At 41.7% G+C, this 16,388-nt stretch overlaps 1 protein-coding gene across 1 annotated transcript; it reads left to right on the top strand.

Annotated features, from left to right (window-relative positions):
- Positions 1 to 567: 567 nt before the first annotated feature.
- LOC146581703 (TBC1 domain family member 2A-like) lies at positions 568 to 2,286 on the top strand. The gene is made up of 4 exons (XM_085247166.1): positions 568 to 727; positions 813 to 1,009; positions 1,634 to 1,755; positions 2,085 to 2,286. Exons 1-4 carry the CDS (start codon positions 568 to 570, stop codon positions 2,284 to 2,286), a joined length of 681 nt encoding a protein of 226 aa, XP_085103292.1.
- Positions 2,287 to 16,388: the final 14,102 nt, after the last annotated feature.

Genomic DNA, 16,388 nt, shown 5'->3' with positions numbered 1-16,388 from the left:
AAGAGAAAATTCTCTCAATTATGGAGACAGTCAAATGGTTTATTTATGTTTGATGTGTGCTTTACATTTGTGTGGCTGTTAATAAAGTTAGCGCGCTCTAGGGGGCGTATGCGTTCATCAAAAAATGGCCGAAGGCTGATGTGTGATTATTCCTCCCAAAATGTCGTTGATGAAGTTAGCTATGCACGTTAGATTTTACTGCGCATTTTCATACCTCTGCCAACAGAGTGCTTTATCCGCACCTGAGCACAGGTGGCTCCTCCTCCTTCCTGTTGGGAATGCTGGCGAGCACTCAGTAATCCTGTTCTGTTTCCAGCTGTGTGAGAAGAGTCGGACAGCTCCTAATCCTGCCTCCAGGCAGGTCCAGCTGGACCTTCACCGAACCCTGACGACCAATCAGCACTTCTCCTCGCCGTCCAGCCCCGCCCTCCAGCCCCACCCTTCAGCCCTGCCCTCCAGCAGCTCCGCCGCATCCTTCTGGCCTTCTCCGGGCATAACCCTGCCATTGGCTACTGCCAGGTACTCAACAGGTCAGAACAAAAGTATAAATTTTATATCTGAGTTCTTATGTGGACCCGCCTTCCAGGCAGAACCTCACCTTCCATCAATGTCCACAGGTTAGCGGCCCTCGCTCTGCTGGTCCTCCAAAGTGACAAAGACGCCTTCTGGTGTCTGGTGGCAGTGGTGGAAGCCATCATGCCTCAGGACTACTACACCAAGAATCTGGTTGGCCTCTCAGGTCAGCAGACACACTCACCTGCTTGCCTGCTGTGATCTGTTTTAGTGATCAGTGAGGCTGATCTCTGTGAGTCTTTGTGCTCAGGCGGACCAGCGCGTGCTGAAGGACTTCATGGCGGAGAAGCTTCCTCGCCTGGCATCTCACTTTGAGGATCACAACATTGACGTCTCTCTGGTCACCTTCAACTGGTTCCTGGTGGTTTTTGTGGAGAGTCTGCCCAGCGACATCCTGATGCCTCTGTGGGACGCCTTCCTGTATGAGGGTACCAAGGTACCATACACCCGAACACACCATGACAGAAATGCAGACAACACTTGAATGCACCACAGTAGTGTCCATGGAAACAAAAATGATTTTGTTTTCACCTTTAGATGTCTTTATTTACATTTTAGGAGTAATAAGACATTGTTTACTAAGCATGGGGAACTGTCATGTGACATGAAATAGGAGTGGGAAAGCAGATCATTCTAGTAACGACCTCACAGTCTACCACAAGCAGCGTAAATCCAGACGATGAGCGGGACAATGGCTTTGGGCTTGTTTCTGCAATGTGACAAATGCAGCACAGCTTTTACATCGTTTGTCTCAGGAAATAAAATCACAGTTCAGACACAGAAATATATACCACACAGGGATAAATGCTGACAACAGCTTCAGCCACGTAGATCCAACCCAAAAGTTTAATTTAAACTTAAAGCTCAACTACCAAGTAAGTTAATATTATCTGGCAACTGAGGAACCAAGTGGCTTATTGGAAATCGATCAGAGCTGTAATGAGTAAAGGGCCCAACTGCACCACAACTGAAAGAGTAATTTTATGACTCACCTCCTCAAAGTTTCCAATTAATTGTGTGGCGTGAGTGTCCTGTTATGAAATGCGTGTCTGTGCTGCAGGTGATCTTCAGATACACTCTGGCTCTGTTCAAATACAAAGAGGACGACATCCTGAAGATTCACGACAGCGTGGAGATCTACCAGTACCTACGCTTCTTCACAAAGACCGTCTCCAATGCCAGGTACGCACTCGCCTCCACCCGCCTTAATCTACGAGCTGTTACACTCTCAGAAGTGTAGCGGATGTAGCTGTTGAATCTTTGAGCTTCAAACCCTTTTTACTGAAATTTTGTGAGAAGTTTAAATTTCCCTGATCACAGTAACAACGATTTAAAGATTTTTAAGTATCTGCAGCTCTCGGATACATATGGTCCAGTCAGTCCAGTATTTCCTGCTCAAACTGCAGTACCTGAAGTATCAAGCAGCATAAAACAGAAACACTCAAGCTGATCAGTTTCCAGTTCCTCTGTGTTGGTGATCGAGTCCTTTCCACCTGCGTGTGTCCATGCAGGAAGCTGACCAGCATCGCCTTCAACGACATGAACCCATTCCCCAGCCGGCTGCTGAGGAACCGGCGAGTGCTCCACCTGGAGCGCCTGCAGGCGGAGCTGCGTGAGCTGGAGGAGCAGCACAAGGAGGTCATCACCGAGAGCGTCGTACGGAAAGACAAAGAGCTCGACGTCATGGTGAGCGAGGACGACGAGGACCTCTGATCACACGGGACGCTTCAGCTGCTCACTTCGAGACGACGATGAGTTTTCCATGAGTTCAAGAGAATTTTACTAAACCGGCTGTTAACTGGTTTCCTTCACACTAAACACAGGATTGTGTCAGGTTCACCATCTCTACTAACACTACAAGGAAACAGACGCATACAGATTTAACTGCATCACATCTCTGAAACAAGCTTGCAGTAAACAAATGTGTACTGTGTTCACGTGTGTAATAAGTCAGGCTGCAGAAATGTGCAGATGTATTTCAGTGAATTCATTTGGATTAATATGTGATAGCTTATTTATTTCATTGCATCTTTTGCTTTATACCTAAAAATGCGTGACATTTCTAAATGTAGTCACATCCCTATGAAACATGGTTGATTATCAGCTGTAGTCACAGCTGGTGATAAAGTAATTAAATGTCCAGCTATTCAAAAATAGGGCATTCTGCACAATGAGTACTTTTTGGTACTTGAAGTATATTTTGATGCTGATGCTTCAGGGCATTGTGCTGCATTGTCGAAGCTCTCTGGGCTTCCGGTTAGAACGACCTCACAGTGTTTTATTTTGATCTGGTGTAAAGTGCATTGTGCAGAAATGACAGCATGATAGTCACATGATAAAACTGACTTTTCTTTTTTATTTTATTTTACTGGGTGTGCATCTTGTTCAAATGTCTTTTTCAGCATTTGTACATAAATATTCTGTATATAAATATTTGATTTTCATTTATTTTACAGAGTCCTTTATTTTGTTTCACAAATATGACATTCATGTCAAATGACATCTGCAGACTTTATAATGACCAGCAGGGGGCAGTGTATTGCAGTCTATGAGAACATTTACTGAGACCTGTTTCATGCACTAGTTTCATGTCTCATTGAATCCAACATGATGTTGATTTTGTAAATTAAGGTCACATCTTCATCACATCTAATTTCAAAACACTGATCAATTTAAAAAAAAATGAATTCCATACCAATTGCAGGAATAAAATAGGAATAAATAACAAACGAGAAATACATACAAAACAAGAGAAAGGCACACATGAGAGAACAGGTCACATGACAGCACAGCATTATCTACCCACAATTTGAACTAAATAACAGATAGCACAGGCAATGAAAACAAACGGAAATCAGAATAAATTTAAAAACTTTTATTGATGTTAACTTGAAGTGCTGAATTAGCCCTGTTGTCAGTTCAAATCACTTCAATCTATAGCGCACTTTAAGGTCTTTAGACCTTAAAAAGTAATACACTGCAAGGTAAGCTTGCAGCATCTTACTTTAAGGTCAACTGTGAAACTTTGTGGAAAGCCTGAGACAAGTTGATGAGTCAGTGAAGCGCACTTCCTTCTGATGACGGCTATACTGAGGTGAGTTTTTAAGCATATCCTGAACTTTATTCATTATTAGACTTCTGACACCTGGCAAATAAACTCTCACGCGATATGAGAACATAACAGCAAAAAGCCAGTAGCTGGTACATGAATGGATAAAAATTGGATCCCTCTTAGATTGAATTGGTTGCCCTCTTATATTACGTTGTTTTGAACCTAACCGCATCCACTGAATGAATGCAGTTTTCAGGACAGTAAAAACAGAGAACTCTGATATACACAATTTCTGATTGCTGATAGTGTTTCTTAATGCAAAATGGGCTTCCATTTAAAATGCAATTGCTTTATGTTCGATCTTTAGTGAAGAAGGGTCATTTTTGATTCTGTGGACAAGGGATGCAAATGGAATGTGAAGACAACAGGTAGTAGGGTGAATTAGGGTTTCGTGTGGTCTTCAGTGCATGAATTTTATTGCCACTTTATTTCAACTTTTTATTAATGTACTCAAAAGAAAAACAAGAACCACAAAGGAGATTCTTGTGATTCTTGTTTGTGCTATCTGTTTGTGAAAGAAAGCACATTTTACCACATCATACTGTGTTTGCTGCCATTTATTTTACTCGTCCTGCCTGAGTGTCTGGGCTGCGTTTGTCTGTGCACCTTTGTTCTGGCCTTCTGCTGATGGGTTTCACATGCTGGGCTTTCCCTCTTGGTCCACACCCAGCAGCCTGCTGCTGACCACACACAGCCTACAAACTGATCCATCCATGCATCCATCCATGCATGCATGGCCTGGTTATTGTTGAGTTATCACCTCCAGCTCCTTGCTCATAACCAGGTAGATACTGGGCTGGGCCTGATCTCTGAGCTCAATAACAATGACAAAAATGCCAAACACTTTACTCTTCATGGTAAAAAATGTTTATAATACAGTAAAAACTGGATGTAGCCAAAATCAGTGTTTTATATACAGTGTAAGTGAACAACATTGCTACACTGCTGGTGTTTGATTGATAGAGGCTTTCTTTATAAGAACTATGATATCATTTCTTTTGCTGATTAACAGTTTTTATATAATTTTTATATCATATATAGCTTTCAAGAAGCCAAAGATCACTGGACGAAAAGACTACAGACCTGTGGCTCTGACATCTGGTCAGGAAGTCTTTTGAGCGCCTGGTTCTCTCCTATCTTAAGACCCTCACGGCCCCCCTCCTGGACCCCCTGCAGTTTGCATACAGAGCCAACAGGTCTGTAGACGATGCCATCAACATGGCCCTACACTTTGTCCTGCAGAATCTATGCTAGGATCCTGTTTGTGGACTTCAGCTCTACCTTCAACACCATCCTTTCAGACCTTCTTCAAGGATTGCTTTCCCAGATGAATGTGCCTGATCCCATCTGCCGGTGGATCACTGACTTCCTGACGGACAGGAAGCAACCAGTGAGGCTGGGGAAGAATGTCTTGGACTCCCGGACCATCAGCACGAGCTCCCCTCAGGGCTGTGTTCTTTCTTCTATGCCCTTCTCCCTGTACACCAACTGCCGCACCTCCAACCACCAGTCTGTCAAATTAATTAAGCTTGCAGATGACACCACCATTATTGGACTCCTCTCAGACGGGGATAAGTCTGCCTACAGGATGGAGGCTGAACATCTGGTGTCCTGATGCAGCCGCAACAACCAGGTGCTGAATAAGTGTTATTTTCATTTACCACTGGCCCAAGTACATTTTTATTGGCTTGTGAACAAAGCTGTAGTTTTTGTATTTTTAAATATTAACGCAATTTAATTGAGACATTATTTATATTATTTCACTTTCAATGTGAAAAATGCTGGAAAAACGTTGAAAATAATGGTCACCCCTGTTCGCTGCAATGTAAAATAGTACAACTGCTGTCAGCCTTCATTAAGTTGCATCATTTAAACATTTGCATATTTTTATTCAACTTCTGCAGGATGCTTTGATGAAAGACTCCCTTTTCCCAAGTAGAGGCTTTACTAGAGGTCACAGGAACAGCGCTGCTGTTTTGGATGCGGAAAAATGTTGTCTTTCACTCTACCTGAGCTCAGTGTCCCAGTAAGGGCTCCGCCTCATTGTAGCTGACGCTGAAATGTTTGTGTGGGTTGCCATGACAACACCAGAAGTGCATCTGAGATCGTGTCCAAATTCATGGGCTGCATCCTCCTGAGGACTCGGTGTTCTGACAAAACGTCTTACTTTGGCAAAACGTCCTACCGTAAGTAGTTCATGCGTTCTCGGCGGCTCTAGTGACCCTCGAACTCTCGGCTAGCTATCGAGGTGGTGGATAACATACGTCTCCCCCACAAGAGCACGAATCTACAACTTTTCTACTACTGGTTTTACAAGGCGTACACGGTAAAAACATTATGCTGTTATTTGTTAAGCACTTGTGCACCTTGTGAAAAGAAATAAGTGGCTGAGATGGATGTCATATGTGCTATTGATATTATTTTACTTGTTTCTAGTTTTCACGGTGCTCCATGATTGTGAGAGGAATAAAAAAGAATTGTGGACATCAGTACGAAGCATGGATTCTTTTGACCAGAGTAGATACACTGGTCCCTTGAATATACTAATCTTTTTGAGGTGGGTGACTGTTCCTGTGTATTTACAGAAACAATGGTTGTGATAACCTCAGCTGTTTCAGAGGGTGACTGTTCGTTGCTTTGCGCACTTTTAAATCTGTATACAATGGTTTGTTCCCTTTTTGTGTTCTGAGGTTTAAACAAAGATGTACTAGATGTATTATACCGGTCCCTCGAATCTACAAATCTTTTAGATGTGGATGACTGTTCATTTTCATCTGTGTTTACAGAAACACTGGGTGTTGGAACCTCAGTAGTTTCTTTTTGGCTGACAGACTCTGGAGCTGTACAAGAGGAATAAAGAGCTGCAATGCTTTTGTGAACCTGACCTGGGAAGGGAGAGAAATATATTTTTGTTTTGTTTTTGTTTGTCTTCTTGTTTTATTTGATTCCTTGTGGGATTTGGATCCAACAAGTAAAGTATGCATATTATGCACACACACAAACACACATGCAGCTATTACCATTTCTTGTATTCTTGAATAAAGACATTGATCTGACACATTTAAAATGCAGCCAATTGTTTTTATTGTTATATTATTAAGAAAAAAGAAAAGGTGGGGTTGGGGGGATGTAAAGAAGAGCTTAAAGGAAAGGGCTAGAGGAGAGAAAACCCCAACAATTAGCAGGGCATTTTTTTACTTGGACAAATTGTTAATAAAGTTTCTATATCTGTAACAATGATGACAGTATAATTGTTTATAAACAATTATATTGACAATTATATGTGTCCAGTATGTTGGCTCATTTTCTTTTACTTTTTGCATTTGAAAGTAAAAGTTGGGCTGATTTTGACACCATTACAAGAAGTGTTGTTAATGATTCTTTTTGAATTAAAATCAGGTTACCACAAATTGTTTTTTAATTTAATTTCAGTTGAAATGTTTGTCAGTGGGTAAACAATTCGTAATGCAAAGTCAGAAACATCGAGTTATTCTTGTACTGCATGCTTGCAATAAATAAGTTGTCCTAACAGTCAGTCAAAGGAGCTTGGAAAGAAAAGCGTCTGGACTTCTTTGAGTTGAAGTGACTGATATATATATTTTTTGTCTGGTTGTTTTGTTGGTTTTTGTTTTTTGCCCTTTATCACCATTCCTCTTCCCTGCTGTTTTTCTTTCCCTCTTTCTTTCTCCCCTTTCTTTCCCCCAGTCATGTCTGTCCTATGTGTAGCAAGTGAAAATAAAATAAACAATAAAAACAAAGGTGAATCAAATAGACCAATACGGCAAGGCCGGGATGGTCCATTTGGTAAAGTAAATCCGTTAGTTATATTTAACATAATGTTAAATGGCAACATTCTGTTTACAATGTTACCATTTCACATTATGTTAAATGGTAACATTCTGTTTACAATGTTACCATTTCACATTATGTTAAATGGTAACATTCTGTTTACAATGTTACAATTTTACATTGTGTTAAATGGTAACATTCTGTTTACAATGTTACCATTTTACATTGTGTTAAATGGTAACATTCTGTTTACAATGTTACCATTTCACATTGTGTTAAATGGTAACATTCTCTTTACAATGTTACCATTTCACATTGTGTTAAATGGTAACATTCTGTTTACAATGTTACCATTTTACATTATGTTAAATTGTAACATTCTGTTTACAATGTTACCATTTCACATTGTGTTAAATGGTAACATTCTGTTTACAATGTTACCATTTTACATTATGTTAAATGGTAACATTCTGTTTACAATGTTACCATTTTACATTACTTTAAATGGTAACATTATGTTTACAATGTTACCATTTACATTATGTTAAATTGTAACATTCTGTTTACAATGTTACCATTTCACATTGTGTTAAATGGTAACATTCTGTTTACAATGTTACCATTTTACATTATGTTAAATTGTAACATTCTGTTTACAATGTTACCATTTTACATTATGTTAAATGGTAACATTCTGTTTACAATGTTACCATTTTACATTACTTTAAATGGTAACATTCTGTTTACAATGTTACCATTTCACATTGTGTTAAATGGTAACATTCTGTTTACAATGTTACCATTTTACATTATGTTAAATGGTAACATTCTGTTTACAATGTTACCATTTTACATTGTGTTAAATGGTAACATTCTGTTTACAATGTTACCATTTAACATTATGTTAAATGGTAACATTCTGTTTACAATGTTACCATTTTACATTGTGTTAAATGGTAACATTCTGTTTACAATGTTACCATTTTACATTATGTTAAATGGTAACATTCTGTTTACAATGTTACCATTTTACCTTGTGTTAAATGGTAACATTCTGTTTACAATGTTACCATTTTACCTTGTGTTAAATGGCAACATTCTGTTTACAATGTTACCATTTTACATTGTGTTAAATGGTAACATTCTGTTTACAATGTTACCATTTTACATTATGTTAAATGGTAACATTATGTTTACAATGTTACCATTTACATTATGTTAAATGGTAACATTATATTTATGATGTTACCATTTTACATTATGTTAAATTGTCAGTAGGCCTGGTACCGGAACCGGTACTGGACCCCCTTTTACTTTCAGCCATCAGAAGAGGGTACACTGTGGTCATAACAATACTCAGACTGTAGCATTTAAAGGTCCCAAAGTGTACCAGGAAAATATCCCCCGCACGATTACACCAGCAGCCTGAATTGTGAATGTGAGGGAGGATGGATCCATGCTTTCATGTTGTTCACTCCAGGCTGATATAAAAATGATATAACTAATACTACTTCTACTAATAATGACAATAACAACAAAATAATAATAATAATAATGTCAAAAATACCAGTAATAATAATAACAATAACAACATAAACAACAACATTACTACTAATAATAATAAAGATAAACAAATGTATTAAAAAATTAATAATGATAATAATAATAATAAAACTGATCATAACAGTAACAATATCAATCATAACAACAAGAGTACTAACAACAATAATAACAATAACAATGAAGGTGTTGCTGCAGATCTGAGTCCCGACTCTGCTGCCTTTCTAGTGCGGCAAAGAAAGTAAGAAAAAGAAAAAGAAAAACACAAATAAACTGAGTGTGAGGGTTTTTCTACAAGTTACACTGAATATTTGCACAGACATGCTGACTGTTTGCTGGGAGACGTCACCTGTCTTTTATAGAATAGCAGGTAAGCTGTTCTCTGCCGCTGCTCACACACAGACTCACACGTGGTCTGGCAGACCAACTCGTCATCGTACGTGAGCCGGCTGTCTGTGACGTCGTCTCTTCCGCTCATCTGGTGAACGCCGTCACAGACGTAATGTCCTGAGAGGAGAAGGCGCACTTATTAACGTCTCATAAACTTTCAAAGCTGACCTGCATTCAGCACATGTGTCTGAAAGCACCCACTCACCGCTGTAAGCTGAGGAGCCCAAACGACTGATCACGCTGACCAACAAATAGCGAGCAGTTTACTGGGAGAGGGCAGCGGCACCACCCGTTAGCTTAGAAATGGGCTCCATCCATACTTGAAATGAACGGTGTGCCTTTTCCCTTACCTCTTCAGTAAAGGCTGTGTCCTGGCTGATCACCAGCTGCTGTGTCAGAACAATGGGGCTGTTCTTCTTCTCCACGGTGAACGATGGAGTGAACGTAAACCACTTCAGCTGGAGGATCAGCACACTGAAAGAGATGAGACAAAGAGGAGAGGCTCAAAGGAAGACGCAAGGAGGACATGACATGAACAAAACTGACACCGACTGAACTGTGGTGGTTTGAGGCCTTTGGGGACCGATTTGAGGTTACTCACTTTGGCAGGTTCAAGAACAACAGCTCCTCTTTGATCTTCTTAGCTCCGCACTGGCATTCGTAGTCCAACAGGCCGCCCTGCAGCAGGGAGCAGGAGGAACAGGTGCATTAGAGTTAAACTCTTTTACAGATGAATTCACATATTCGTGGGAGCAAGCCTGTTCACAGAATAGAGTCTAAACGAGCTCTTACTTTCAGACTCCAGCCCCGCCCTTCAGCAGCATCCTGCTGGCTGGTACAACCTTGCCATTGGCTGCTGCCAGGGACTCAACAGGTTAGAACAAAAATATAAATATTATATCTGAGTTCTTATGTGGACCCGCCTTCCAGACACAACGTCACCTTCCATGAATGTCCACAGGTTAGCGGCCCTCGCTCTGCTGGTCCTCCAAAGTAAGAAAAAATGAGAAAAAATAAGGAGCAGACCAAGCAAAAGAGGGTATTTAAAGAGACAGTGCTCTTAATGTTCATTTTTGGCGAGTTTTATTATCTAAATGTCATTGTGTCACTTTCTTATGAGGCTTCAGTGAACTGAAAAAGCTTCTGGGATGAGAAGCGAAACGTCTTCAAAAAAGTTAAAGAAGTCCGGTTGCTTTTTTCCCCCAAGCTCCTTAGAGTTCTCTGAAAATGGTCAGGTAGAAGGACTGGACTGAAAATGAGTAAAAAAGCAGCCAAAACCCAAGGAAGTCTAAAGACTGGAAACTATTGCTGAGGTCATGTCAGTGTAAAAAGTTACCTACAAGTCTGGCACCTTGGAAGCAAAACATAAAGAAATAAGGTGTAAGGCCAAATGTTTGGTCCTGCAGCCAACCGGACCATGAAATATAGAGCACAGGTGAACAAAGTGAGGCAGCAGTTTGCTGATTTCCACCTTGTGCCTTTCATGTTGATCAGCTTAGTAGTTTGCCAGCTTTCTAGCTGTTAAAGACTTTTGGCGAGAGGTTATTCATATTTGAACTCTAATTGAACCCCTCTTTTTTACTGTTTTTTTGTTTGTTTGTTTTTGGGGTTTTTTGTTGTCTTAGATGGCCTGACTCAGCAGGTGGGGGCAGTTTCTGGGTTTACCTTCGTTCAAACAGTGCAGAAATGGTTTCGCTATGCTCCAGACCGGATGGGTGGTGCAGGACGCCCGATATCCAGCCCCATCATGGAGTAAACTAAAAACAGTAAATAATACATTTAACAAACAAGCAAGCTCTAAATTTAAGCGGAGAGACTGCAGACATAGCCGCACCATTCCAGGGATTTTTGCTTAGCATGAGGGGTCTAGCCAGGACCCTTACTGGATACTGGGTGGGAATCGAACGTGCGACTCCAAAGATGTGTAGTATTACCACTACACTATCCAGCTGCGCTACACTATCCAACAAAAAAAGTTTTTAGAAAATTTGATAAAGTCTGATGCTTAATATTGTAGGGATATTAATCTCCCTATGATATTAATACGGATTAAAATTGTAACATTATGTTTACAATGTTACAATTTTACATTATGTTAAATTGTAACATAATGCTTAACAGATAATGGTTATCCTCTTTTTATATCATACATCATTGTCTCTGTAGGAGGGTCTGGAGCACCCCCTGCTGAGCCGCTGGGCTCAGTACCTTGCAGGCAGGTCCGACGATGACTTCATCATCTCACCTGAGCTCAAAATTCTGGTGCGTGAAGGCGTCCCTCGGGAGTATCGGCAGAGTGTGGCGCTGTTTGGTCCGAGCCAGAACTTTGACAAGCCAAGAGTGCCACACGCAACGCTATCAGCAGGTACAGCTGTAGAGAGAGAGAGTGTGTTGAAATAAGAAGAGAAAATTCTCTCAATTATGGAGACAGTCAAATGGTTTATTTATGTTTGATGTGTGCTTTACATCCCAAAATGTCGTTGATGAAGTTAGCTATGCACGTTAGATTTTACTGCGCATTTTCATACCTCTGCCAACAGGTTATGGGCCCAGGAAGCTAAGAAGTTTTCCAAAAGAGTCCATGTCGTTTTGCCACCGAGAGAAACGCCGCGACGTACTGCGCACTCGGTGAGGATTAGCATACCATGCTAGCGCCATGAGCCGACGAGCCGCTGAGTCAAATAGCCGTTGGGCTCGGCTAGTTTTTGATGGGGATGAAAAGAATTACGAACTATGGGAGACGAAATTTTTGGGCCACCTTCGTCTGCAAGGTTTAAGAGACATTATTTTGAAGCAGCCTACCGACGCGGAGGGAGAAGAAGAGAGAGCAAAGAATGCAGAGGCCTACGCGGAGCTGATCCAGTTTCTGGATGACAAAAGTTTGTCTCTTGTTATGCGAGAAGCAGCGGATGATGGACGGAAGGCGCTGGGGATTCTAAGAAACTATGATGCAGGTAAAGGAAAGCCTCGTATAATTAGCCTGTACACAGAACTCACTTCGCTCCAAAAGTGAGAGTGTGACTGAGTATGTGATACGAGCAGAGACAATAATCACAGCCCTGAGGAATGCTGGTGAAACTTTGAGTGATGGGCTATTGGTAGCAATGGTTTTGAAGGGACTGCCAGAATCGTTCAAACCGTTTGCTATCCATGTCACACAAAGTGAAGTTGAAGTTACTTTTGCTGAATTTAAAACTAAACTGCGAAGCTTTGAAGACACAGAGAAAATGCGCGCCGCAGCGTCAGATGACAACATCATGAAAGCACGTGCACGACCGAGCGACAATCCCACGTTTGAAAAATCGAATGACCGTGGGGCCGGCAACGCAGACATAGTGTGTTTCAGATGCGGACTAAAGGGACACAAAGCCAGGACGTGTCAGCGCAAGCAGTGGTGTAGCGAGCACCACCCATCGGGACTCAACATGCAGACGGAAACGGCGGCAAGACAATGCACGGAAAGTTTCCGAGGAGTGGGGTAGCAAAGACTACGCATTCCGGGTAAGCAGCGAGGGTGCAGCGTTCCAGTCAGAGCATGGCATCAACAAAAAGGGTCTGATGGTGGACACAGGGGCAACTTCGCATATTGTTACAGATATAACGACGTTCAGGAGATTCGACGACAGTTTCCAGCCCAAGTCACACTACGTAGAGTTGGCTGACGGCACCAAGTGCACTGGAGTTGCAGAGCAAAGATGGTAAATGGCCTGTATTTATATAGCGCTTTACTAGTCCCTAAGGACCCCAAAGCGCTTTACATATCCAGTCATCCACCCATTCACACACACATTCACACACTGGTGATGGCAAGCTACATTGTAGCCACAGCCACCCTGGGGCGCACTGACAGAGGCGAGGCTGCCGGACACTGGCGCCACCGGGCCCTCAAAGAGGGGAGGCAGAGTTTTGCTTGATGGACAGCAGGGGGCAGTGCCACAAAACAACCTTGAAACAGGCACTGTACATCCCATTGTATCCACAAGACATCTTCTCTGTGAAAGCAGCTACCTCAAATGGAGCAACTATGATCTTCAAGCAAGGAAAAGACACCCTGCGACACAAAGACGGTACAAGGTTCCCAATATATGAGTACAACAGACTGTACTACCTACAAACAGTAAACACTGAAGGTAAAGACCAGTGTAAGGGTTGCTATGACATGCAAACATGGCATGAAATTCTTGGTCACTGTAATTATGATGACATTCAGAAATTACAGGGGGTTGTTGATGGTATGGCAATCAAAGGAAAAACAGACAAATCTGTCTTGCATTGTGAAGTGTGCACACAGGGAAAGTTTGTTCAAACTAGAAACAGGGACCCTGATGCACGAGCCAAAACCGCCTTAGAGCTGGTACACACAGATCTAGCTGGTCCAGTAGACTCAGAGTCCAGAGATGGATATAGATTTGCACTATCATTCACTGATGACTATTCCAGTGCAGTGTTTGTGTATTTTCTGAAAAATAAGAGTGACACAGCAAAAGCAACACAGAAGTTTTTGGCTGATACAGCCCCGTATGGGCAAGTTAAATGTATCAGGTCTGACAATGGAACAGAGTTTATGGGAAATGAGTATCAGGCACTCCTTAGCAAAAATGGAATCAGGCATGAGACCTCAGCACCATACTCACCACACCAAAATGGTACTGCAGAACGCAATTGGCGTACTCTTTTTGATATGGCCAGGTGTATGTTAATAGAGAAACAGTTACCTAAAGAGTTGTGGACTTACGCAGTGCAAACAGCAGCTGTAGTGAGGAATAGATGTTTTAACAGACGCACAGAACAGACACCATATTTAATGCTGACAGGAAGAAGGCCAAACCTTTCCAGGATGCAGACATTTGGGTCAGTGTGTTATGCCTACAGGCAGAACAAGAGAAAACTAGACTCAAGGTGTGAGAAAGGAATTTTTGTTGGATATGACAAGAACAGTCCAGCTTATATGGTCTACTACCCGGGCAGTGGGAAAGTACAGAAGCATAGACTGGTGAAGTTTGAGACTAAAACAAGAGTAGAGAGACAAACACAGACTGACAAGGTGCCAGATGATGAGGGTGACTTTGAGACACCAAACAGGTTCACCAAGACCAGGGCCCTGTTTCAGGAAGCCAGTTTAGTGGAAAAACTGAGTAAGTATACCCTGAGTTAACGAAAACTCTGGGTTTTCGGTTTCACAAAGCGAGTTCAGCTGAAGCCTGAGTGAGTCACTATGACGACACACGCCGTGAAGCTAACCTGCCCCCTAGCAGGTTTACTACAACTAACCCTGACTGTCTCCGCCCCTTTGTCGGAAACCTGACAGTAGGAAGTGTCGGACATGGCGTGTCCCTTCCTTGAAGAGCCAGTAGATCGTGAAGCCCAAATTCTCCGCAGAGCTCTCCGCCGGGAGAGAGTGATCAGAGCGCGTTTGGACATTTTATCATTTCCTGATGATTTTCTGTGCGAACGTTACCGTTTCTCAGCACAATCTATAATTTATTTGAATAACATCCTCAGGCCATATATTACGCATGTGACACATCGCGGACATGCTCTCAGTTCATTACATATTATTTGTATTGCACTTCGGTTTTTTGCAAACGGGAGCTTTCTGTATAATATTGGTGACACGGAGCACGTTTCCAAGGCTACCGTCTGTCGGGCAGTCAGGAATGTTACAGTTGCACTGAAACGTCTCCTGTACACGTTTGTGGTGTTCCCCGGTCATAGACCCACAAGATTTATCAAAGAGGGATGCCACAAAATTGCAGGTATCAGGATGACCAAAACTTAATTTATGGTGTGGTGATACTTGGACTACTACTTAAATTTTACATTTATTTTCACGGTTCCCAGGCGTGATTGGCTGTATAGATGGCACTCACATTCCAATCATTGCTCCTTTAGTAAATGAAGGAGACTATGTGAACAGGAAGTCTTTCCACAGCATTAATGTACAGGTACATAGTTCCCTGTAGCATTTCAAACTAACAGATTATTTCATCATAGTAATGGATGCTAATTTGTGTTCTCTGCACTGTGAAGATCATATGTGATGCTGCCAACATTATCACAAATGTGGAAGCCAAGCAGCCAGGCTCTGTCCATGACTCACAAATATTCCGTGAATGTACACTGAGCACAAAATTTGGACATGGTGAGTTGAGAATACTTTAAAATATATAAAGACCAATTGCTTCAGGGACATTTGAACTGAAGTGTATCCTTCTGTCTTAGGAGAGTTCACTGGCTACTTGCTTGGTGATAGTGGGTTTCCATGTTTACCCTATTTGCTTGCCCCTTACCCTGACCCTGAACCGGGCCCACAGCAGCGATATAATCTGGCTAATTGCAGGACAAGAGCCAGAATTGAAATGACTATCGGAATGCTTAAGGCCCGGTTACAGTGCCTGCAAAGACTCAGGGTCACCCCAGAAAGGGCATGTGACATTATTGTGGCATGTGTGATTCTTCACAACATTGCCACAATTAGAGGAGAACACTGTCCTTCTGAACCAAACATCAGCAGTGATCCAAACCATGAACATCCTGACCCTCCCACGGACATACAAGATGGAAGAGCAGTCAGAGACACCATATGTCACAATCATTTCTTTTGACCCATCACCTCAACATGTTGAAAGACGAATAAACAGATTGTTTGTTCAACTGGCTTTATTGGTCGCCTGTGTTTCCTGTACACAAAGTATTAAAAGATGTAAACCTCATAAAGTGTCTCTGTTGCTTCCTCCTCTGTAACAGCTGTCAATGTTTCTTCATTATTTTCCTGTAGTAAAGACATAAACAACATTGCTGTTCTACTGTACACTCATATAATCTGTGGAGTATTACTCACAACTGCATGTTGGTCTGGCTCAACAGGAGGCTGCACCAGATGCAGTACACCACCACCATCAACTGATAGAATATGAGGTTTATACAGGTCACTTATAACTTACAAGGGACCAAATGGCAATTA

The sequence above is a fragment of the Mchenga conophoros genome, linkage group LG2 (assembly GCF_057382185.1).
Source record: "Mchenga conophoros isolate Kocher_MC1m ecotype Shallow Benthic linkage group LG2, M_conophoros_male_GT1.1, whole genome shotgun sequence".
Classification (NCBI taxonomy): Eukaryota; Metazoa; Chordata; class Actinopteri; order Cichliformes; family Cichlidae; genus Mchenga; species Mchenga conophoros.
Note: the sequence above shows the minus strand (reverse complement) of the source record. Positions and strands in the feature narration are given on the sequence as shown.

Coding starts and splice junctions, on each gene's coding strand:
- LOC146581703 (XM_085247166.1), top strand. CDS start 568: ATGTGGACCCGCCTTCCAGGCAGAACCTCACCTTCCATCAATGTCCAC. Junction 728..812: donor CTACTACACCAAGAATCTGG/TTGGCCTCTCAG, acceptor TCTCTGTGAGTC/TTTGTGCTCAGGCGGACCAG. Junction 1,756..2,084: donor AAGACCGTCTCCAATGCCAG/GTACGCACTCGC, acceptor GTGTCCATGCAG/GAAGCTGACCAGCATCGCCT.